This window comes from Cinclus cinclus, unplaced genomic scaffold (assembly GCF_963662255.1).
Source record: "Cinclus cinclus unplaced genomic scaffold, bCinCin1.1 SCAFFOLD_303, whole genome shotgun sequence".
Classification (NCBI taxonomy): Eukaryota; Metazoa; Chordata; class Aves; order Passeriformes; family Cinclidae; genus Cinclus; species Cinclus cinclus.
In genome coordinates, this window is record NW_026912075.1 from 1 (window position 1) to 23299 (window position 23299).

Below are 23299 nucleotides of genomic sequence, written 5' to 3' on the forward strand. Positions count from 1 at the left end.
GTAACTTCTCTTTTTTTAATTATTTGAGGTAACTTCTTTTTTTTTTAACTTTTTGAGGTAACTTTTCTTTTTATTTTAACTTTTTGAGGTAACTTCTCTCTTTTTTTAAACTTTTTGAGGTAACTTCTCTCTTTTTTTTTAACTTTCTGAGGTAATTTCTCTTTTTTTTGAACTTTTTGAGGTAACTTCTCATTTTTTTTAACTTTTTGAGGTAACTTCTCTCTTTTTTTTTTAACTTTTTGAGGTAACTCTCTTTTTTTTTTGTTGTTTTTTTTTTTTTTTTTTTTCCCCTTTCTCAGGTATTTTGGGGTTCCAGGGAGACGTTCAGAGCCTTTTTGTGAGGGTTGGGGTCTCCCTGCCCCGTTTGGTGGCCCCGGCCCGGCGGCTCCTGGAGCGGGGGCTGCGCTGGGGAGGGCTGGGGGTGCACCCAGCACCCCCCTACGAGGCCAACATCGACTTTGAAATCAGGTAAAAAGAACCCAAAAAAAAACACCCCAAAAACAACAACAAAAAAAAAAAAAAAAAATCCCACACCCAGAGGCCGGGGGGGGGAAAAAAAAAAAAAAAAAAAAAGAAAAAAAAAATTATCCCGCCTGAAAAAAAATGGGAAAAATAAAAATTCGAGTGAAAAAAAAAAAAAAAAAAAAAAAAGAGCTAAAAACGACCCCAAAAAAAAAATCGGGAGAAAACAGCACGGAAATGTTTAACCCCCCCCAGCCCCAAATCTCCCCCCCCCCGCAGGTTCATGGCCGACTCCGGCATCGTCGGCTGCTCCTGGGTGGAGCTGCCCCCCGGGGGGGTTCCGCTGGAGGGGGGACCCCCAAAACCCCCCCGGGGACCCCCCCAAGGCCACCCTGTGCCAGCTGGAGGCCGACGCTGCCTGGGGGGGGCTGAGGGGTCACCCCCCCGAGGGGCCCTGGCTGGGGCTGCCCCCCCTGAGGGTGCTGAGCTTCGATATCGAGTGTGCTGGGAGGAAGGGTGAGGGACTGGGAGGGACTGGGAGAGACTGGGAGGGGATTGGGAGGGACTGGGAGGGGAGTGGGATGGACTGGGATAAACTGGGATGGACTGGGAGGAGCTGGGATAGACTGGGACGGACTGGGAGGGACTGGGATGGAGTGGGATGGACTGGGATGGAGTGGGAAGGACTGGGAGGGGACTGGGATGGACTGGGAAGGACTGGGAGGAGCTGGGATGGACTGGGAGGAGCTGGGATAGACTGGGACGGACTGGGATGGACTGGGATGGACTGGGAAGGACTGGGATGGACCGGGACGGACTGGGAGGGACTGGGATAGACTGGGACGGACTGGGATGGACTGGGAAGGACTGGGACGGACTGGGATGGAGTGGGATGGACTGGGATGGACTGGGAAGGACTGGGATGGACTGGGACGGACCGGGATGGACTGGGAAGGACTGGGATGGACCGGGACGGACCGGGATGGACTGGGAAGGACTGGGATGGACTGGGAAGGACTGGGATGGACTGGGAAGGACTGGGATGGACCGGGAAGGACTGGGATGGACCGGGACGGACCGGGATGGACTGGGAGGGGCTGGGATAGACTGGGACGGACTGGGATGGACTGGGATGGACTGGGAAGGACTGGGATGGACTGGGATGGACTGGGATGGACCGGGACGGACCGGGATGGACTGGGAAGGACTGGGATGGACCGGGACGGACCGGGATGGACTGGGAAGGACTGGGATGGACTGGGAAGGACTGGGATGGACTGGGAAGGACTGGGATGGACCGGGATGGACCGGGACGGACTGGGATGGACTGGGACGGACCGGGACGGACTGGAGGACGCTGGGGTGGGGGTGGGAGGGAAGGGGGTGAAGCGGGAGGGGCCGCTGGGGTTGAATTCGGGCTCTCCTGGGAGCTCAGGGGTGTTCCCGGAGGCCGAGCGGGACCCGGTGATCGCCATCGCGGCCGTGGCGCTGCGCCAGGGCTGCCGGGAGCCCTTCCTGAGGGTCGTGTTCACCCTGCTCGGCTGCGCCCCCCTGCGCGGAGCCACCGTCCGGAGCTTCGACAGCGAGAGGGAGCTGCTGCAGGTGGGGGTTGGGGGGGGAAAATGGGGGTTTGGGGGGGTTTGGGGGGTTTAGGGGGGGGTCTCAGGTGGGGTTTTGGAGCCACCGTCCGGAGCTTCGACAGCGAGAGGGAGCTGCTGCAGGTGGGGGTTGGGGGGGGAAAATGGGGGTTTGGGGGGGTTTGGGGGGGTTTGGGGGGTCTCAGGTGGGGATTTGGGGGGTCTCAGGTGGGGTTTTGGAGCCACCGTCCGGAGCTTCGACAGCGAGAGGGAGCTGCTGCAGGTGGGGGTTGGGGGGGGGGGAAAATGGGAATTTGGGGGGTTTGGGGGGGGTTTAGGGGGGGGTTTGGGGAGGTTTGGGGGGTCTCAGGTGGGGTTTGGGGGGTCTCAGGTGGGGTTTTAGAGCCACCGTCCGGAGCTTCGACAGCGAGAGGGAGCTGCTGCAGGTGGGGGTTGGGGGGGGGAAAACGGGAATTTGGGGGGGTTTGGGGGGTTTAGGGGGGGGGTTTGGGGGGTCTCAGGTGGGGTTTTGGAGCCACCGTCAGGAGCTTCAACAGCGAGAGGGAGCTGCTGCAGGTGGGGGTTGGGGGGGGAAAAATGGGAATTTGGGGGGTTTGGGGGGGGTTTAGGGGAGGGTTTGGGGGGGTTTGGGGGGTCTCAGGTGGGGTTTTGGAGCCACCGTCCGGAGCTTCAACAGCGAGAGGGAGCTGCTGCAGGTGAGGGTTCGGGGAGGAAAAACGGGAATTTGGGGTTTTTTTTGGGGGGGTGGGGTGGGGGATGTCTGGAATACCTGAGAGGGCCAGGGCGGGGTCCCAGGTGAGTTTTGGGGGAATTTAGGGAAATTTTGGGTGTCTCAGGATCTTTCACAGGAACAGGTGTGCAGGTGAGATTTGGGGGTTCTGGGGAGGGGTCCCAGGTGAGTTTGGGCTCACCTGAGCCTCTCTTACCTGTTCCCTCTCACCTGCAGTCGTGGGCGGAGTTCATTCGCATCGTGGACCCCGACGTGATCACAGGGTACAACATCCACAACTTCGACTTGCCCTACCTGATCCAGAGAGCTCAGGTGTTACAGGTGAGCTCACCTGGGGTCACCTGGGTGTCCCCAGAGCCCTCCCAGGTGTGTCCCTGTCCCTCACCTGTGTCCCCAGGTGTCCCCAGCCCATCCTCTCTCTCACCTGTGTCTCACCTGTGCCAGGTGTCGTCGTTCCCATACCTGGGCCGGGTCAGGGGCGTCCCGTCCCAGGTGAAGGATTCTGCGTTCCAGTCCCGCCAGCTGGGCCGCAGGGAGGGCAAGGTGGTCAGCACACCTGGGAGGGTCACACTGGACATGCTGCAGGTGAGGGACACACCTGGGGGAGGGCAAGGTGGTCAGCACACCTGGGAGGGTCACACTGGACATGCTGCAGGTGAGGGACACACCTGGGGGAGGGCAAGGTGGTCAGCACACCTGGGAGGGTCACGCTGGACATGCTGCAGGTGAGGGACACACCTGGGGGAGGGCAAGGTGGTCAGCACACCTGGGAGGGTCACGCTGGACATGCTGCAGGTGAGGGACACACCTGGGGACACCTGGACACACCTGGGAGAAGGTGGAGCACACCTGTACAGGGTTTGGTGACACCTGAGAGGGGTTTGGGAACACCTGGACCCACCTGGGGAGGTTTTGGGGTGATTTGGGGCTTTTTGGGCTTCCCAGGCGAGTTCTGTCCCAGGTTCTGGAGCATCCCAGCGCCGTTTTTGGTGTTTCTGATTCAATATCGGGGTTTTTTTAATGCACAGATTTTGGGGGTTTTGGGGGACTTTTTGCTCCCCAGGTAAACTTGGGGACCCCCCAGGTGAGTTCTGGGCTCCTCCAGGTAAATTTGGGGCTCCCCAGGTGCTGCTGAGGGAGCACAAGCTGCGCTCGTACTCGCTGAACGCCGTCAGCGCGCACTTCCTGCACGAGCAGAAGGAGGACGTGCCCCACGGCATCATCACCGAGCTGCAGGTGTGGCCCCAAAATGGCCCCAAAATGTCCCCAAGGGTCACCTGGAGTTACAGGTGTGGCATCGAACGGCCCCAGAATGGCCCCAAAATGGTCATAACTGGCCCCAAATGTCCCGAGTGTCCCATTAACCTGTGTCCACAAACGTCTCATTACCCCATGTCTCGTTAACCAGCGTCCCATTAGGCAGTGTCCCCAATGTCCCTGATGTCCCATTACCAAATGTCCCTCCTGTCCCCAATGTCCCGAATGTCCCCCTGTCCCCAATGTCCCCAATGTCCCGAATGTCCCCACTCTCCCCACTGTCCCCTTACCTGCCGTCCCCAATGTCCCTGATGTCCCATTACCAAATGTCCCCCGTCCCCCCTGTCCCCAATGTCCCTGGTGTCCCCACTCTCCCCACTGTCCCCAATGTCCCCAATGTCCCCCCGTCTCCTCTGTCCTCAATGTCCCTGCTGTCCCCTCTGTCCCCCCTGTCCCCGCTGTCCCCAATGTCCCCCCTGTCCCCAATGTCCCCGCTGTCCCCCCTGTCCCCGCTGTCCCCAATGTCCCCCCTGTCCCCAATGTCCCCGCTGTCCCCCCTGTCCCCGCTGTCCCCAGTGTCCCCCCTGTCCCCAATGTCCCCCCTGTCCCCACTGTCCCCACTGTCCCCAGTGTCCCCGCCGTCCCCAATGTCCCCCCTGTCCCCAATGTCCCCAATGTCCCCAATGTCCCTGCTGTCCCCAATGTCCCCCCTGTCCCCAATGTCCCCGCTGTCCCCAGTGTCTCCCCTGTCCACAATGTCCCCCCTGTCCCCAATGTCCCCAATGTCCCCACTGTCCCCAGTGTCCCTGCTGTCCCCAATGTCCCCCCGTCTCCTCTGTCCCCAATGTCCCCCCTGTCCCCAATGTCCCCAATGTCCCCACTGTCCCCAGTGTCCCCGCCGTCCCCTCACGCGCCGTCCCCGCCGTCCCCTCAGAACGGCGACGCGCAGACGCGGCGCCGCCTGGCCCTGTACTGCCTGAAGGACGCGGTGCTGCCGCTGCGGCTGCTCGAGCGCCTCATGACGCTGGTGACGCTGGTGGAGATGGCGCGGGTGACGGCCGTGCCGCTCAGCTACCTGCTGAGCCGGGGACAGCAGGTCAAGGTGGTGGCGCAGCTCCTGCGGCAGGTCAGCCTGGGGACGGGGGACGGGGCAGAATGGCGGACGGCGTGAGGGGAGAACGGCGGACGGCATGAGGGGAGAGTGGTGGGAAACGTGAGGGGAAAATGGCAGCCAGTGTGAGGGGAGAATGGCGGGAAACGTGAGGGGAAAATGGCAGCCAGTGTGAGGGGAAAATGGTGGGAAACGTGAGGGGAAAATGGCGGGAAACGTGAGGGAAAAATGGCAGCCAGTGTGAGGGGAAAATGGTGGGAAACGTGAGGGGAAAATGGCAGGAAACGTGAGGGGGAAATGGCGGGAAACGTGAGGGAAAAATGGCAGCCAGTGTGAGGGGAGAATGGGAGACGGCATGAGGGGAGAATAGTGGGAAACATGAGGGGAAAATGGCAGCCAGTGTGAGGGGAAAAGGGTGGGAAACCTGAGGCGAAATGAGTGGGAAATATGAGGGGAAAAAAGCGGGAAATGTGAGGGGAGAAAAGGGAAACGTGAGGGGAAAAGGGTGGGAAAAGTGAGAGGAGAAAATGGTGTCCAACGTGAGGGGGGAAAAAGGGGTGGGAAACATGAGGGGAGAAGGGGAGGAAATGAGGGGGAAAGGGGAGGAAATGTGAGGGGGAAAGGGGGGAAAACGTGAGGGGAAAAGGGGAGGAAATGTGAGGGGGAAAGGGGAGGAAATGTGAGGGGAAAAGGGGAGGAAATGTGAGGGGGAAAGGGGAGGAAATGTGAGGGGAAAAGGGGAGGAAATGTGAGGGGGAAAGGGGAGGAAATGTGAGGGAGAAAGGGGGGAAAACGTGAGGGGAGAAAAAGGCGGGAAAACGTGAGGGGAGAAAATGGCGGGAAACGTGAGGGGAGAAAAAGGCCGGGGTGAGGGAGCTGCAGGTGAGGGGACACTGGGGACACCTGGAGTCACCTGGGGATGTTCCGGGGTGGATTTTGGGAAGGGATTTTTGGGGTGGGATGTTTTTGGGGTGAATTTGGGACATTTTGGGGTTGATTTTTGTCCCTCGCAGGCCATGCAGGAGGATTTGCTGCTGCCGGTGGTGAAGCCGGAGGGGGGAGAGGATTTTGAGGGGGCCACGGTGATTGAACCCCTCAAAGGGTGAGTGGAGAATCCCTAAAAATAAAAACCCAAAAATTCCCCAAATCCCCCTCAAAAAACCCAAAACATCCCTGAAAAAAAAAAAAAAAATGAAAAACACCCAAAACCCCCCACCAAAAAAAAAAAAAAAAAATAGAAAAGACGTGCTCGAAATCACCCAAAAAGCCCTGAAAAACAAAAAAACAAAACAAACCCCCCCCCCAAAGAAAACCCCTCAGAAAATCCCTCAAAATGATCAGAAAAAAACAAACAAAAAAAAAACCCTCTAAAAACCCCTCAAAACATTTGGAAAAAAATCCCAAACAAACCTCTAAAAACCCCTCAAAATTCTCTGAAAAAAAAACCAAAAAACCTCTAAAAACGCTTCAAAAATTCTCCTAAAAAACTTCTAAAAATCCCTTAAAATTCTCCCAAAAAACCCAAAAAACCTCCAAAAATCCCTCAAAATTCTCTGAAAAAAAACCAAAAAAACCTCCAAAAATCCCTCAAAATTCTCCTAAAAAACCTCTAAAAATCCCTTAAAATTCTCCTAAAAAACCCCAAAAAAATCTCCAAAAATCCCTCGAAATTCTCCGAAAAAACCCTGAAAAACCTCTAAAAAAACCCCCAAAAAACCTCCAAAAATTCCTTAAAATTCTCCTAAAAAACCTCTAAAAATCCCTTAAAATTCTCCGAAAAAACCCCGAAAAACCTCTAAAAATAACCCCAAAAAAACCTCCAAAAATCCCTTAAAATTCTCCTAAAAATCCTCTAAAAATCCCTTAAAATTCTCCTAAAAAACCCCAAAAAACCTCCAAAAATCCCTTAAAATTCTCCGAAAAAACCCCGAAAAACCTCCAAAAATCCCTTAAAATTCTCCTAAAAAACCTCTAAAAATCCCTTAAAATTCTCCTAAAAAACCTCTAAAAATCCCTTAAAATTCTCCTAAAAAACCCCAAAAAAACCTCCAAAAATCCCTCGAAATTCTCCGAAAAAACCCCAAAAAACCTCCAAAAAACCCTTAAAATTCTCCTAAAAAACCTCTAAAAATCCCTTAAAATTCTCCGAAAAAACCCCGAAAAACCTCCAAAAATCCCTTAAAATTCTCCGAAAAAACCCCGAAAAACCTCCAAAAATCCCTTAAAATTCTCCTAAAAAACCTCTAAAAATCCCTTAAAATTCTCCTAAAAAACCCCAAAAAAACCTCCAAAAATCCCTCGAAATTGTGCTAAAAATCCCCCAAGGGCCCCGCGGCCCCCACCTGTCCCGAACACCTTTCCAGGTACTACGACGTGCCCATCGCCACTCTGGATTTCTCCTCCCTGTACCCGTCCATCATGATCGCCCACAACCTGTGCTACACCACCCTGCTGCCGCCAGGGGGCGTCCAGAAACACCAGTACGGACTGGGAGGGACTGGGAGGGCACTAAAATGGTACTGGGAGGGACTGGGAGGGACTGGGAGGGCACTAAAATGGTACTGGGAGGGACTGGGAAGGACTGGGAGGGTGTCAAAATGGTACTGGGAGGGACTGGTTTGTACTGGGAGGGTGTCAAAATGGCACTGGGAGGGACTGGGAAGGACTGGAAGGGCACTAAAGTGGCACTGGGAGGGACTGGGGTGAACTGGGAAGGCACGAAAATGGTACTGGGAGGGACTGGTTTGTACTGGGAGGGTGTCAAAATGGTACTGGGAGGGACTGGTTTGTACTGGGAGGGTGTCAAAATGGTACTGGGAGGGACTGGGAGGGTGTCAAAATGGTACTGGGAGGGACTGGGAAGGACTGATTTGTACTGGGAGGGCACCAAAATGGTACTGGGAGGGACTGGGGTGAACTGGGAGGGCACTGGTTTGTACCGGTCTGTATTGGTTTATACTGTCCAGTACTGGTTTATACTGTCCTGTACCGGTTTAGACGAGTCCATACTGGTTTATACCGGTCTGTACTTGTTTATATTATTCTGTACCGGTTTATACCGGTCCATACTGGTTTATACTGGTCCGCACTGGTTTGCCCCACAGGCTGGGCCCCGAGGATTTCATCCGGACCCCCACGGGGCAGCAGTTCGTGACCCCCCAGGTGCGCAGGGGGGTCCTGCCCCGCGTCCTGCAGGGGCTGCTGGCAGCCAGGAGCAGGTGAGGGCCGGGGCTCGGGAGGGCGTTTTGGGGGGAAATCCGGGGATTTGGGGGATTCAGTTCTGGGGGAAATCCGGGGATTTGGGGGAATTCAGTTCTGGGGGAAATCCGGGGATTTGGGGGAATTCAGTTCTGGGGAAATCCGGGGATTTGGGGGATTCAGTTCTGGGGGAAATCCGGGGATTTGGGGGAATTCAGTTCTGGGGGAAATCCGGGGATTTGGGGAATTCAGTTCTGGGGGAAATCCGGGGATTTGGGGGATTCAGTTCTGGGGGGGACCCGGGGATTTGGGGAATTCAGTTCTGGGGGAAATCCGGGGATTTGGGGAATTCAGTTCTGGGGAAATCCGGGGATTTGGGGAATTCAGTTCTGGGGAAATCCGGGGATTTGGGGGAATTCAGTTCTGGGGGAAATCCTGGGATTTGGGGAATTCAGTTCTGGGGGAATCCTGGGATTTGGGGAATTCAGTTCTGGGGGAATCCGGGGATTTGGGGAATTCAGTTCTGGGGGAAATCCGGGGATTTGGGGAATTCAGTTCTGGGGAAATCCGGGGATTTGGGGGAATTCAGTTCTGGGGGAAATCCGGGGATTTGGGGGAATTCAGTTCTGGGGGGGATCCGGGGATTGGGGGAATTCAGTTCTGGGGGAAATCCGGGGATTTGGGGAATTCAGTTCTGGGGGAATCCTGGGATTTGGGGAATTCAGTTCTGGGGGAAATCCGGGGATTTGGGGAATTCAGTTCTGGGGGAATCCTGGGATTTGGGGAATTCAGTTCTGGGGGAAATCCGGGGATTTGGGGAATTCAGTTCTGGGGGGAAATCCGGGGATTTGGGGAATTCAGTTCTGGGGAAATCCGGGGATTTGGGGGAATTCAGTTCTGGGGGAAATCCGGGGATTTGGGGGAATTCAGTTCTGGGGGGAAATCCGGGGATTTGGGGGATTCAGTTCTGGGGGGGATCCGGGGATTTGGGGAATTCAGTTCTGGGGGGGATCCGGGGATTTGGGGGAATTCAGTTCTGGGGGAAATCCGGGGATTTGGGGGAATTCAGTTCTGGGGAAATCCGGGGATTTGGGGAATTCAGTTCTGGGGGGGATCCGGGGATTTGGGGAATTCAGTTCTGGGGAAATCCGGGGATTTGGGGAATTCAGTTCTGGGGGGGATCCGGGGATTTGGGGAATTCAGTTCTGGGGAAATCCGGGGATTTGGGAATTCAGTTCTGGGGGGGATCCGGGGATTTGGGGAATTCAGTTCTGGGGGAAATCCGGGGATTTGGGGGATTCAGTTCTGGGGGAAATCCGGGGATTTGGGGGAATTCAGTTCTGGGGGAATCCTGGGATTTGGGGAATTCAGTTCTGGGGGGGATCCGGGAATTTGGGGGAATTCAGTTCTGGGGGAATCCTGGATTTGGGGAATTCAGTTCTGGGGGAAATCCGGGAATTTGGGGGAATTCAGTTCTGGGGGAATCCTGGGATTTGGGGAATTCAGTTCTGGGGGGGATCCGGGAATTTGGGGGAATTCAGTTCTGGGGGAATCCGGGGATTTGGGGAATTCAGTTCTGGGGGAAATCCGGGGATTTGGGGAATTCAGTTCTGGGGGAATCCTGGGATTTGGGGAATTCAGTTCTGGGGGAAATCCGGGGATTTGGGGAATTCAGTTCTGGGGAATCCGGGGATTTGGGGGAATTCAGTTCTGGGGGGGATCCGGGGATTTGGGGAATTCAGTTCTGGGGGGGATCCGGGATTTGGGGAATTCAGTTCTGGGGGAAATCCGGGGATTTGGGGAATTCAGTTCTGGGGAAATCCGGGGATTTGGGGAATTCAGTTCTGGGGGAAATCCGGGGATTTGGGGGAATTCAGTTCTGGGGGGGATCCGGGGATTGGGGGAATTCAGTTCTGGGGGAAATCCGGGGATTTGGGGAATTCAGTTCTGGGGGAATCCTGGGATTTGGGGAATTCAGTTCTGGGGGAAATCCGGGGTGGGATTTGGGGAATTCAGTTCTGGGGAATCCTGGGATTTGGGGAATTCAGTTCTGGGGGAAATCCGGGGATTTGGGAATTCAGTTCTGGGGGGAAATCCGGGGATTTGGGGAATTCAGTTCTGGGGAAATCCGGGGATTTGGGGGAATTCAGTTCTGGGGAAATCCGGGGATTTGGGGGAATTCAGTTCTGGGGGGGATCCGGGAATTTGGGGGAATTCAGTTCTGGGGGGGATCCGGGATTTGGGGGAATTCAGTTCTGGGGGAAATCCGGGGATTTGGGGGAATTCAGTTCTGGGGGGAAATCCGGGTATTTGGGGAATTCAGTTCTGGGGGGGATCCGGGGATTTGGGGATTCAGTTCTGGGGAAATCCGGGGATTTGGGGAATTCAGTTCTGGGGGGGATCGGGGATTTGGGGAATTCAGTTCTGGGGGAAATCCGGGGATTTGGGGAATTCAGTTCTGGGGGGGATCCGGGGATTTGGGGAATTCAGTTCTGGGGGAAATCCGGGGATTTGGGGAATTCAGTTCTGGGGGGAAATCCTGGGATTTGGGGAATTCAGTTCTGGGGGGAAATCCGGGGATTTGGGGAATTCAGTTCTGGGGGAAATCCGGGATTTGGGGAATTCAGTTCTGGGGGAATCCTGGGATTTGGGGATTCAGTTCTGGGGGAAATCCGGGAATTTGGGGGAATTCAGTTCTGGGGGAATCCTGGGATTTGGGGGAATTCAGTTCTGGGGGAAATCCGGGAATTTGGGGGAATTCAGTTCTGGGGGAAATCCGGGGGGATTTGGGGGAATTCAGTTCTGGGGGAAATCCTGGAATTTGGGGAATTCAGTTCTGGGGGAAATCCGGGGATTTGGGGGAATTCAGTTCTGGGGGAAATCCGGGGATTTGGGGAATTCAGTTCTGGGGGAAATCCTGGAATTTGGGGGAATTCAGTTCTGGGGGAAATCCGGGGATTTGGGGGAATTCAGTTCTGGGGAAATCCGGGGATTTGGGGAATTCAGTTCTGGGGGGGACCCGGGGATTTGGGGAATTCAGTTCTGGGGGAAATCCTGGAATTTGGGGGAATTCAGTTCTGGGGGAAATCCTGAATTTGGGGGAATTCAGTTCTGGGGGAAATCCGGGGATTTGGGGGAATTCAGTTCTGGGGAAATCCGGGGATTTGGGGGCAGTTCTGGGGGATTTGGGGAAATTCCCTGGGGGAATTTGGGGGCAGTTCTGGGGGGTTTGGGGAAATTCCCTGGGGGAATTTGGGGGCAGTTCTGGGGGATTTGGGGAAATTCCCTGGGGAATTTGGGGGCAGTTCTGGGGGGTTTTGGGGAAATTCCCTGGGGGAATTTGGGGGCAGTTCTGGGGGGTTTGGGGAAATTCCCTGGGGAATTTGGGGGCAGTTCTGGGGGATTTGGGGAAATTCCCTGGGGGAATTTGGGGGCAGTTCTGGGGGGTTTGGGGAAATTCCCTGGGGGAATTTGGGGCAGTTCTGGGGGATTTGGGGAAATTCCCTGGGGAATTTGGGGGCAGTTCTGGGGGATTTGGGGAAATTCCCTGGGGGAATTTGGGGGCAGTTCTGGGGGGTTTGGGGAAATTCCCTGGGGGGAATTTGGGGGCAGTTCTGGGGGATTTGGGGAAATTCCCTGGGGGAATTTGGGGGCAGTTCTGGGGGGTTTTGGGGAAATTCCCTGGGGGAATTTGGGGGCAGTTCTGGGGGGTTTGGGGAAATTCCCTGGGGGAATTTGGGGGCAGTTCTGGGGGATTTGGGGAAATTCCCTGGGGGAATTTGGGGGCAGTTCTGGGGGGTTTGGGGAAATTCCCTGGGGGGAATTTGGGGGCAGTTCTGGGGGATTTGGGGAAATTCCCTGGGGGAATTTGGGGGCAGTTCTGGGGGGTTTGGGGAAATTCCCTGGGGGAATTTGGGGGCAGTTCTGGGGGATTTGGGGAAATTCCCTGGGGGGAATTTGGGGGCAGTTCTGGGGGATTTGGGGAAATTCCCTGGGGGGAATTTGGGGGCAGTTCTGGGGGATTTGGGGAAATTCCCTGGGGGAATTTGGGGGCAGTTCTGGGGGATTTGGGGAAATTCCCTGGGGGAATTTGGGGGCAGTTCTGGGGGATTTGGTGAAGGCGGCTCTGGCCAAGGAGCGGGACCCGAAATGGAATTTGGGTGAATTCTTGGCCGTTTCCACTGGGATTTTTTGGGGATTTCCGTGGGGATTTTTGTCCAGCTGAGCTCAGGTGTGCCCAGGTGAGCTCACCTGCAGGTCCTGGCAGGGTGAAGGCGGCTCTGGCCGAGGAGCAGGACCCCGAGCGGCGCCAGGTGCTGGACGGGCGGCAGCTGGCACTGAAGGTCAGCGCCAATTCCGTGTACGGCTTCACCGGGGCGCAGGCCGGGAAACTGCCCTGCCTGGAGATCTCACAGGTACAGTAACACACCTGGGCACAGGTAACGCACACCTGGGGACAGGTAACGCACACCTGGGGACAGGTAACACACACCTGGGGACAGGTAGCACACACCTGGGGACACTTGGGCACAGGTAATGCACACCTGGGGACAGGTAACACACACCTGGGGACAGGTAGCACACACCTGGGGACACTTGGGCACAGGTAACAAACACCTGGGGACAGGTAACGCACACCTGGGGACAGGTAGCACACACCTGGGGACACTTGGGCACAGGTAACAAACACCTGGGGACAGGTAACACACACCTGGGGACAGGTAGCACACACCTGGGGACACGTGGGCACAGGTAACAAACACCTGGGGACAGGTAACACACACCTGGGGACACCTGGGGATGGGTAACACACCTGGGGAGAGGTGACACACATCTGGGGACAGGTGACACACATCTGGGGACAGGTAACACACACCTGGGGATGGGTAACACACACCTGGGGATGGGTAACACACCTGGGGAGAGGTGACACACATCTGGGGACAGGTAACACACACCTGGGGACGGGTAACGCACGCCTGGGCACAGGCTACACACACCTGGGGACGGGTTACACACACCTGCGCACAGGTAACACACACCTGTGTGTCTCACCTGTGGTCTCACCTGTGCCCTGCAGAGCGTCACCGGCTTCGGGCGCCAGATGATCGAGAGGACGAAGCAGCTGGTAGAGAGCAAGTACCCGGATGTACAGGTGAGCACACCTGGGAGCACCTGGGATAGACCTGGGCACAGCCGGGGGGACTGGGACACACCTGAGAAACGCCCGGGCACAGCTGGGACACACCTGGGGCACAGCTGGGAAACACCTGGGGGTATTTAATGGGGTTTTTGGGGAACTTGTTGGGGTTTTGGGGGTTCCTGACCCCGATTTCGGGGTGCCAGGTGGTGTTCGGGGACACGGACTCGGTGATGTCACCTGGGCGGCCATTTTGGGATATTTCAATGGGATTTTGGGATATTTCAATGGGATTTTGGGATAGGATTTTGGGATATTTCAGTGGGGTTTTGGGATATTTCAGTGGGATTTTGGGATATTTCAATGGGATTTTGGGATATTTCAATGGGATTTTGGGATAATTCAAAGGGATTTTGGGATATTTCAATGGGATTTTGGGATAATTCAAAGGGATTTTGGGATATTTCAATGGGATTTTGGGATATTTCAGTGGGATTTTGGGATAATTCAAAGGGATTTTGGGATATTTCAATGGGATTTTGGGATAATTCAATGGGATTTTGGGATATTTCAGTGGGATTTTGGGATATTTCAATGGGGTTTTTGACATTTTCGGGGTGGTTTGGGGGGTTTTTTGGGGTTGCTGACCCCGTTTTTGGGGTGCCAGGTGGTGTACGGGGACACGGACTCGGTGATGTCACCTGGGCGGCCATTTTGGGATATTTCAATGGGATTTTGGGATATTTCAGTGGGGTTTTGGGATATTTCAGTGGGGTTTTGGGATATTTCAATGGGATTTTGGGATATTTCAGTGGGGTTTTGGGATATTTCAGTGGGATTTTGGGATATTTCAGTGGGATTTTGGGATATTTCAGTGGGGTTTTGGGATATTTCAATGGGGTTTTTGACATTTTCGGGGTGGTTTGGGGGGTTTTTCGGGGTGCTGATCCCGTTTTTGGGGGTGCTGACCCCGTTTTTGGGGTGCCAGGTGGTGTACGGGGACACGGACTCGGTGATGTCACCTGGGCGGCCATTTTGGGATATTTCAGTGGGATTTTGGGATATTTCAATGGGGTTTGGGATATTTCAATGGGGTTTTGGGATATTTCAATGGGATTTTGGGATATTTCAATGGGATTTTGGGATATTTCAATGGGATTTTGGGATATTTCAGTGGGGTTTTGGGATATTTCAGTGGGATTTTGGGATATTTCAATGGGGTTTTGGGATATTTCAATGGGATTTGGGATATTTCAATGGGATTTTGGGATATTTCAGTGGGGTTTTGGGATATTCCAATGGGGTTTTGGGATATTTCAGTGGGATTTTGGGATATTTCAGTGGGGTTTTGGGATATTTCAGTGGGGTTTTGGGATAATTCAAAGGGATTTTGGGATATTTCAGTGGGGTTTTGGGATATTTCAATGGGATTTTGGGATATTTCAATGGGATTTTGGGATATTTCAGTGGGGTTTTGGGATATTTCAATGGGATTTTGGGATATTTCAATGGGATTTTGGGATATTTCAATGGGATTTTGGGATATTTCAGTGGGGTTTTGGGATATTTCAATGGGGTTTTTGACATTTTCGGGGTGGTTTGGGGGGTTTTTCGGGGTGCTGATCCCGTTTTTGGGGGTGCTGACCCCGTTTTTGGGGTGCCAGGTGGTGTACGGGGACACGGACTCGGTGATGTCACCTGGGCGGCCATTTTGGGATATTTCAGTGGGATTTTGGGATATTTCAATGGGGTTTGGGATATTTCAATGGGGTTTTGGGATATTTCAATGGGATTTTGGGATATTTCAATGGGATTTTGGGATATTTCAATGGGATTTTGGGATATTTCAGTGGGGTTTTGGGATATTTCAGTGGGATTTTGGGATATTTCAATGGGGTTTTGGGATATTTCAATGGGATTTGGGATATTTCAATGGGATTTTGGGATATTTCAGTGGGGTTTTGGGATATTCCAATGGGGTTTTGGGATATTTCAGTGGGATTTTGGGATATTTCAGTGGGGTTTTGGGATATTTCAGTGGGGTTTTGGGATAATTCAAAGGGATTTTGGGATATTTCAGTGGGGTTTTGGGATATTTCAATGGGATTTTGGGATATTTCAATGGGATTTTGGGATATTTCAGTGGGGTTTTGGGATATTTCAATGGGATTTTGGGATATTTCAATGGGATTTTGGGATATTTCAATGGGATTTTGGGATATTTCAGTGGGGTTTTGGGATATTTCAATGGGATTTTGGGATATTTCAATGGGATTTTGGGATATTTCAATGGGATTTTGGGATATTTCAGTGGGGTTTTGGGATATTTCAATGGGGTTTTTGACATTTTCGGGGTGGTTTGGGGGGTTTTTCGGGGTGCTGATCCCGTTTTTGGGGGTGCTGACCCCGTTTTTGGGGTGCCAGGTGGTGTACGGGGACACGGACTCGGTGATGTCACCTGGGCGGCCATTTTGGGATATTTCAGTGGGATTTTGGGATATTTCAATGGGGTTTGGGATATTTCAATGGGGTTTTGGGATATTTCAATGGGATTTTGGGATATTTCAATGGGATTTTGGGATATTTCAATGGGATTTTGGGATATTTCAGTGGGGTTTTGGGATATTTCAGTGGGATTTTGGGATATTTCAATGGGGTTTTGGGATATTTCAATGGGATTTGGGATATTTCAATGGGATTTTGGGATATTTCAGTGGGGTTTTGGGATATTCCAATGGGGTTTTGGGATATTTCAGTGGGATTTTGGGATATTTCAGTGGGGTTTTGGGATATTTCAGTGGGGTTTTGGGATAATTCAAAGGGATTTTGGGATATTTCAGTGGGGTTTTGGGATATTTCAATGGGATTTTGGGATATTTCAATGGGATTTTGGGATATTTCAGTGGGGTTTTGGGATATTTCAATGGGATTTTGGGATATTTCAATGGGATTTTGGGATATTTCAATGGGATTTTGGGATATTTCAGTGGGGTTTTGGGATATTTCAATGGGGTTTTTGACATTTTCGGGGTGGTTTGGGGGGTTTTTGGGGTTGCTGACCCCGTTTTTGGGGTGCCAGGTGGTGTTCGGGGACACGGACTCGGTGATGTCACCTGGGCGGCCATTTTGGGATATTTCAATGGGATTTTGGGATATTTCAGTGGGATTTTGGGATAATTCAAAGGGATTTTGGGATATTTCAATGGGATTTTGGGATATTTCAGTGGGGTTTTGGGATATTTCAGTGGGATTTTGGGATAATTCAAAGGGATTTTGGGATATTTCAATGGGATTTTGGGATATTTCAATGGGGTTTGGGATATTTCAATGGGATTTTGGGATAATTCAAAGGGATTTTGGGATAATTCAAAGGGATTTTGGGATATTTCAATGGGATTTTGGGATATTTCAATGGGATTTTGGGATATTTCAATGGGATTTTGGGATATTTCAGTGGGGTTTTGGGATATTTCAATGGGATTTTGGGATATTTCAATGGGATTTTGGGATATTTCAATGGGATTTTGGGATATTTCAGTGGGGTTTTGGGATATTTCAGTGGGGTTTTGGGATATTTCAATGGGATTTTGGGATAATTCAAAGGGATTTTGGGATATTTCAATGGGATTTTGGGATATTTCAGTGGGATTTTGGGATATTTCAGTGGGGTTTTGGGATATTTCAATGGGGTTTTTGACATTTTCGGGGTGGTTTGGGGGGTTTTTCGGGGTGCTGATCCCGTTTTTGGGGGTGCTGACCCCGTTTTTGGGGTGCCAGGTGGTGTACGGGGACACGGACTCGGTGATGTCACCTGGGCGGCCATTTTGGGATATTTCAGTGGGATTTTGGGATATTTCAGTGGGGTTTTGGGATATTTCAATGGGATTTTGGGATATTTCAGTGGGATTTTGGGATATTTCAGTGGGATTTTGGGATATTTCAATGGGATTTTGGGATATTTCAATGGGATTTTGGGATATTTCAGTGGGGTTTTGGGATATTTCAATGGGATTTTGGGATATTTCAGTGGGGTTTTGGGATATTTCAATGGGATTTTGGTATATTTCAGTGGGGTTTTGGGATATTTCAATGGGGTTTTTGACATTTTCGGGGTGGTTTGGGGGGTTTTTCGGGGTGCTGATCCCGTTTTTGGGGTTGCTGACCCCGTTTTTGGGGTGCCAGGTGGTGTACGGGGACACGGACTCGGTGATGTCACCTGGGCGGCCATTTTGGGATATTTCAATGGGGTTTTGGGATATTTCAGTGGGGTTTTGGGATATTTCAGTGGGGTTTTGGGATATTTCAATGGGATTTTGGGATATTTCAGTGGGGTTTTGGGATATTTCAGTGGGATTTTGGGATATTTCAATGGGGTTTTGGGATATTTCAATGGGATTTTGGGATATTTCAATGGGATTTGGGGATATTTCAATGGGGTTTGGGATATTTCAATGGGATTTTGGGATATTTCAATGGGATTTTGGGATATTTCAGTGGGATTTTGGGATATTTCAGTGGGATTTTGGGATATTTCAATGGGATTTTGGGATATTTCAATGGGATTTTGGGATATTTCAATGGGGTTTGGGATATTTCAATGGGATTTTGGGATAATTCAAAGGGATTTTGGGATATTTCAATGGGATTTTGGGATATTTCAATGGGATTTTGGGATAATTCAAAGGGATTTTGGGATAATTCAAAGGGATTTTGGGATATTTCAATGGGATTTTGGGATAATTCAAAGGGATTTTGGGATAATTCAAAGGGATTTTGGGATATTTCAATGGGATTTTGGGATATTTCAATGGGATTTTGGGATATTTCAATGGGATTTTGGGATATTTCAATGGGATTTTGGGATATTTCAGTGGGGTTTGGGATATTTCAATGGGATTTTGGGATATTTCAGTGGGGTTTTGGGATATTTCAGTGGGGTTTTGGGATAATTCAAAGGGATTTTGGGATATTTCAGTGGGATTTTGGGATATTTCAGTGGGGTTTTGGGATATTTCAATGGGATTTTGGGATATTTCAGTGGGGTTTTGGGATATTTCAATGGGGTTTTGGGATATTTCAGTGGGATTTTGGGATAATTCAAAGGGATTTTGGGATATTTCAGTGGGGTTTTGGGATATTTCAGTGGGGTTTTGGGATATTTCAGTGGGATTTTGGGATATTTCAATGGGGTTTTGGGATATTTCAGTGGGATTTTGGGATATTTCAATGGGATTTTGGGATATTTCAGTGGGATTTTGGGATATTTCAGTGGGGTTTTGGGATATTTCAGTGGGGTTTTGGGATATTTCAGTGGGATTTTGGGATATTTCAGTGGGGTTTTGGGATATTTCAGTGGGGTTTTGGGATATTTCAGTGGGATTTTGGGATATTTCAGTGGGATTTTGGGATATTTCAGTGGGATTTTGGGATATTTCAGTGGGGTTTTGGGATATTTCAGTGGGGTTTTGGGATATTTCAATGGGATTTTGGGATAATTCAAAGGGATTTTGGGATATTTCAGTGGGATTTTGGGATATTTCAGTGGGGTTTTGGGATATTTCAATGGGGTTTTTGACATTTTCGGGGTGGTTTGGGGGGTTTTTCGGGGTGCTGATCCCGTTTTTGGGGTTGCTGACCCCGTTTTTGGGGTGCCAGGTGGTGTTCGGGGACACGGACTCGGTGATGTCACCTGGGCGGCCATTTTGGGATATTTCAGTGGGATTTTGGGATATTTCAGTGGGATTTTGGGATATTTCAGTGGGATTTTGGGATATTTCAATGGGATTTTGGGATATTTCAGTGGGGTTTTGGGATATTTCAATGGGATTTTGGGATATTTCAGTGGGGTTTTGGGATATTTCAATGGGATTTTGGGATATTTCAGTGGGGTTTTGGGATATTTCAATGGGGTTTTTGACATTTTCGGGGTGGTTTGGGGGGTTTTTGGGGTTGCTGACCCCGTTTTTGGGGTGCCAGGTGGTGTTCGGGGACACGGACTCGGTGATGTCACCTGGGCGGCCATTTTGGGATATTTCAATGGGATTTTGGGATATTTCAGTGGGATTTTGGGATATTTCAGTGGGATTTTGGGATATTTCAATGGGATTTTGGGATATTTCAGTGGGGTTTTGGGATATTTCAATGGGATTTTGGGATATTTCAGTGGGGTTTTGGGATAATTCAAAGGGATTTTGGGATATTTCAATGGGATTTTGGGATATTTCAATGGGATTTTGGGATAATTCAAAGGGATTTTGGGATATTTCAATGGGATTTTGGGATATTTCAATGGGATTTTGGGATATTTCAGTGGGGTTTTGGGATATTTCAGTGGGATTTTGGGATATTTCAATGGGGTTTTGGGATATTTCAATGGGGTTTTGGGATATTTCAGTGGGGTTTTGGGATATTTCAATGGGATTTTGGGATATTTCAATGGGATTTTGGGATATTTCAATGGGATTTTGGGATATTTCAATGGGATTTTGGGATATTTCAGTGGGGTTTTGGGATATTTCAATGGGATTTTGGGATATTTCAATGGGGTTTTGGGATATTTCAATGGGATTTTGGGATATTTCAATGGGGTTTTGGGATATTTCAGTGGGATTTTGGGATATTTCAATGGGATTTTGGGATATTTCAGTGGGGTTTTGGGATATTTCAGTGGGATTTTGGGATATTTCAGTGGGGTTTTGGGATATTTCAATGGGGTTTTGGGATATTTCAATGGGATTTTGGGATATTTCAATGGGATTTTGGGATATTTCAATGGGGTTTTGGGATATTTCAATGGGATTTTGGGATATTTCAATGGGATTTTGGGATATTTCAGTGGGGTTTTGGGATATTTCAATGGGGTTTTTGACATTTTCGGGGTGGTTTGGGGGGTTTTTCGGGGTGCTGATCCCGTTTTTGGGGGTGCTGACCCCGTTTTTGGGGTGCCAGGTGGTGTACGGGGACACGGACTCGGTGATGTGCCGCCTGAGCGTGCCCTCGGTGGCCGAGGCGGCCGCGCTCGGACGTGAAGTGGCCACCTGGGTGTCCGGCCACTTCCCCTCCCCCATCCGGCTGGAGTTCGAGAAGGTGAGACCCCAAAATTTGGGGGGAGGGGGGTCCCAAATATTTCGGAAGGGGGAGGGAGTGGGGGGTGGGGCGGGGTGTCCCAAAATCCCTTGGGGGGAATTTTGTTGGTAAATTTGGAGGTGTTTTTTACGGGGGGGGAGGGGATTTGGTTTTTTTGTTTGGTTTTTTTTTTTTTTTTTTTTTTTTTTTTTTTTTTTGGTAGTTCCCAAATCCTGGAAAGTTTCCAGATTTGGGGGAAGGGGTCCCAAAAAATTTGGGGAGGGGGTCCCAAAAAAATCTGGGGAGGTGTCTTGAATCCCCTGGGGGGAAGCTTTGGAGTTTTTGGGGATAAATTTTCAGTTTTTTAGGGGGGATTTTGGGGGTTTTGTTGGTTTTTTTTTTTTTTTGGGTGGTCCTCAAATCCTAGGGAACGTCCCCAATTTTTGGTGGGAGGGGTCCCAAAAATTTGGGGAGGGGTCCTGAAATCCCTTGAGGGTGGAATTTTTGGGGGGTAAATTTGGAGGTTTGTTGAGAAATTTTTTGGGGGTAAATTTGGGGGGTTTTTTTCTGGGGGTTGGTTCACAAATGCTGGAGAGTCCCCCAAAATTTGGGGAGGGGTCCCAAAATCGCTGGAGGGGGCGGGGGAGGGGTGGTCCTAAAGATCCAGATAGGTAAAAATGGGGAAAGAATTTCTTTAAAAAGGGGGGGAAAAAATCTAAAAAATGGGGAAAAAAATCTAAAAAATGGGGAAAAAAAAATCTAAAAAATGGGGAAAAAATCTAAAAAGTGGGGAAAAAAAATCTAAAAAATGGGGAAAGAATTTCTTAAAAAATGGGGAAAGAATTTCTTTAAAAAGAGGAGAAAAATATCTAAAAAATGGGGAAAAAAATCTAAAAAATGGGGAAAAAAAAAAATCTAAAAAATGGGGAAAAAATCTAAAAAGTGGGGAAAAAAAATCTAAAAAATGGGGAAAGAATTTCTTAAAAAATGGGGAAAGAATTTCTTTAAAAAGAGGGGAAAAATATCTAAAAAATGGGGAAAAAATCTAAAAAATGGGGAAAGAATTTCTTAAAAAATGGGGAAAGAATTTCTTTAAAAAGAGGGGAAAAATATCTAAAAAATGGGGGAAAAATCTAAAAAATGGGGAAAGAATTTCTTTAAAAAGAGGGGGAAAATATCTAAAAAATGGGGAAAAAAATCTAAAAAATGGGGAAAGAATTTCTTAAAAAATGGGGAAAGAATTTCTTTAAAAAGGGGGAAGAATTTCTTAAAAAATGGGAAAAAAATCTAAAAAAATGGGGGACGAAAAAGCTAAAAATGGGGTGAAAGTTGATAAAAATTAACTAAAAATAGCTAAAAAAATACCTGAAAATGGGGGGAAATAGCTAAAAAATAGCCAAAAAATGAGCTAAAAACAGCTAAAAATGGTAAAAAAATACCTTTAAAATGGGAGAAAAATGGGGGAAAATAGCTAAAAATAGCTTTAAAATGGGGGAAATTGGTGAAAAATGAGCAACAGAGGATCTCAGGTGTGCTCCTCCCCCCTCTCAGGTGTGCTTCCCCCCCCCCAGGTGTGCTGTCCCTCCCCCAGGTGTGCTCCCCCCCCCCAGGTGTGCTGTCCCTCCCTCAGGTGTGCTGTCCCTCCCCCAGGTGTGCTCCCCCCCCCCCAGGTGTGCTGTCCCTCCCCCAGGTGTACTGCCCTCTCTCAGGTGTGCTCCCCCCCACTCAGGTGTCCTCCCCCTCTGTCTCAGGTGTGCTGTCCCTCCCCAGGTGTGCTCCCCCTCTCTCTCAGGTGTATCTACCCTCACCCAGGTGTGCTCCCCCCTCTCTCAGGTGTACCTACCCTCACCCAGGTGTGCTCCCCCCTCTCTCAGGTGTACCTACCCTCACCCAGGTGTGCTCCCCCCTCTCTCAGGTGTACTCCCCCTGTCTCTCAGGTGTGCTCCCCCCTCTCCCAGGTGTACCTGCCCTCACCCAGGTGTGCTCCCCCCTCTCTCAGGTGTACTCCCCCTGTCTCTCAGGTGTGCTCCCCCCTCTCCCAGGTGTACCTGCCCTCACCCAGGTGTGCTCCCCCCTCTCTCAGGTGTGCTCCCCCCTCTCTCAGGTGTACTCCCCCTGTCTCTCAGGTGTGCTCCCCCCTCTCCCAGGTGTACCTACCCTCACCCAGGTGTACTCCCCCTGTCTCTCAGGTGCGCTCCCCGTGTCCCTCAGGTGTGCTCTCCCTGTCCCTCAGGTGTACCTACCCTCACCCAGGTGTGCTCCCCCCTCCCCCAGGTGTACCTGCCCTCACCCAGGTGTGCTCCCCCCTCCCCCAGGTGTACCTGCCCTCACCCAGGTGTGCTCCCCCCTCCCCCAGGTGTACCTGCCCTACCTGCTGATCAGCAAGAAGCGTTACGCCGGCCTCTGCTTCCCGGGGGGCTCCGGGGGTGACCCCAAGCTGGACTGCAAGGGGCTGGAGGCTGTCAGGAGGGACAACTGTCCCCTGGCTGCCAACCTGGTGACAGCCTGCCTCAGGAGGATCCTGCTGCACAGGTGAGGGGGAAATGGGGGGAAAATGGGGGAAAATGGGGGAAAATGGGGAAAAAGCGGGGAAAAAATGGGGAAAAATGGGGGGAAAATGGGGACTGAGTGACCCAAGGTGGGACAATTGTCACCTGGCTGCCAACCTGGTGACAGCCTGCCTCAGGAGGATCCTGCTGCACAGGTGAGGGGGAAATGGGGGGAAAATGGGGAAAAAT

The 23299-nt window shown here is 50.9% G+C and overlaps 1 protein-coding gene across 1 annotated transcript; it reads left to right on the plus strand.

Annotated features, from left to right (window-relative positions):
• Positions 1–284: 284 nt before the first annotated feature.
• Positions 285–23093, plus strand: LOC134057157 (DNA polymerase delta catalytic subunit-like; the record flags this gene model as incomplete). The annotated part of the gene is given in 15 exon segments (XM_062514187.1): positions 285–468; positions 742–829; positions 831–978; positions 1898–2064; positions 3007–3111; positions 3235–3375; positions 3916–4026; positions 4982–5173; positions 6172–6260; positions 7522–7638; positions 8263–8376; positions 12624–12771; positions 13437–13511; positions 20445–20582; positions 22918–23093. Coding segments are annotated over 15 exon segments (1993 nt in total), but the record flags the coding sequence as incomplete, so codon positions are not given.
• Between the last annotated feature and the right edge of the window lie 206 nt (positions 23094–23299).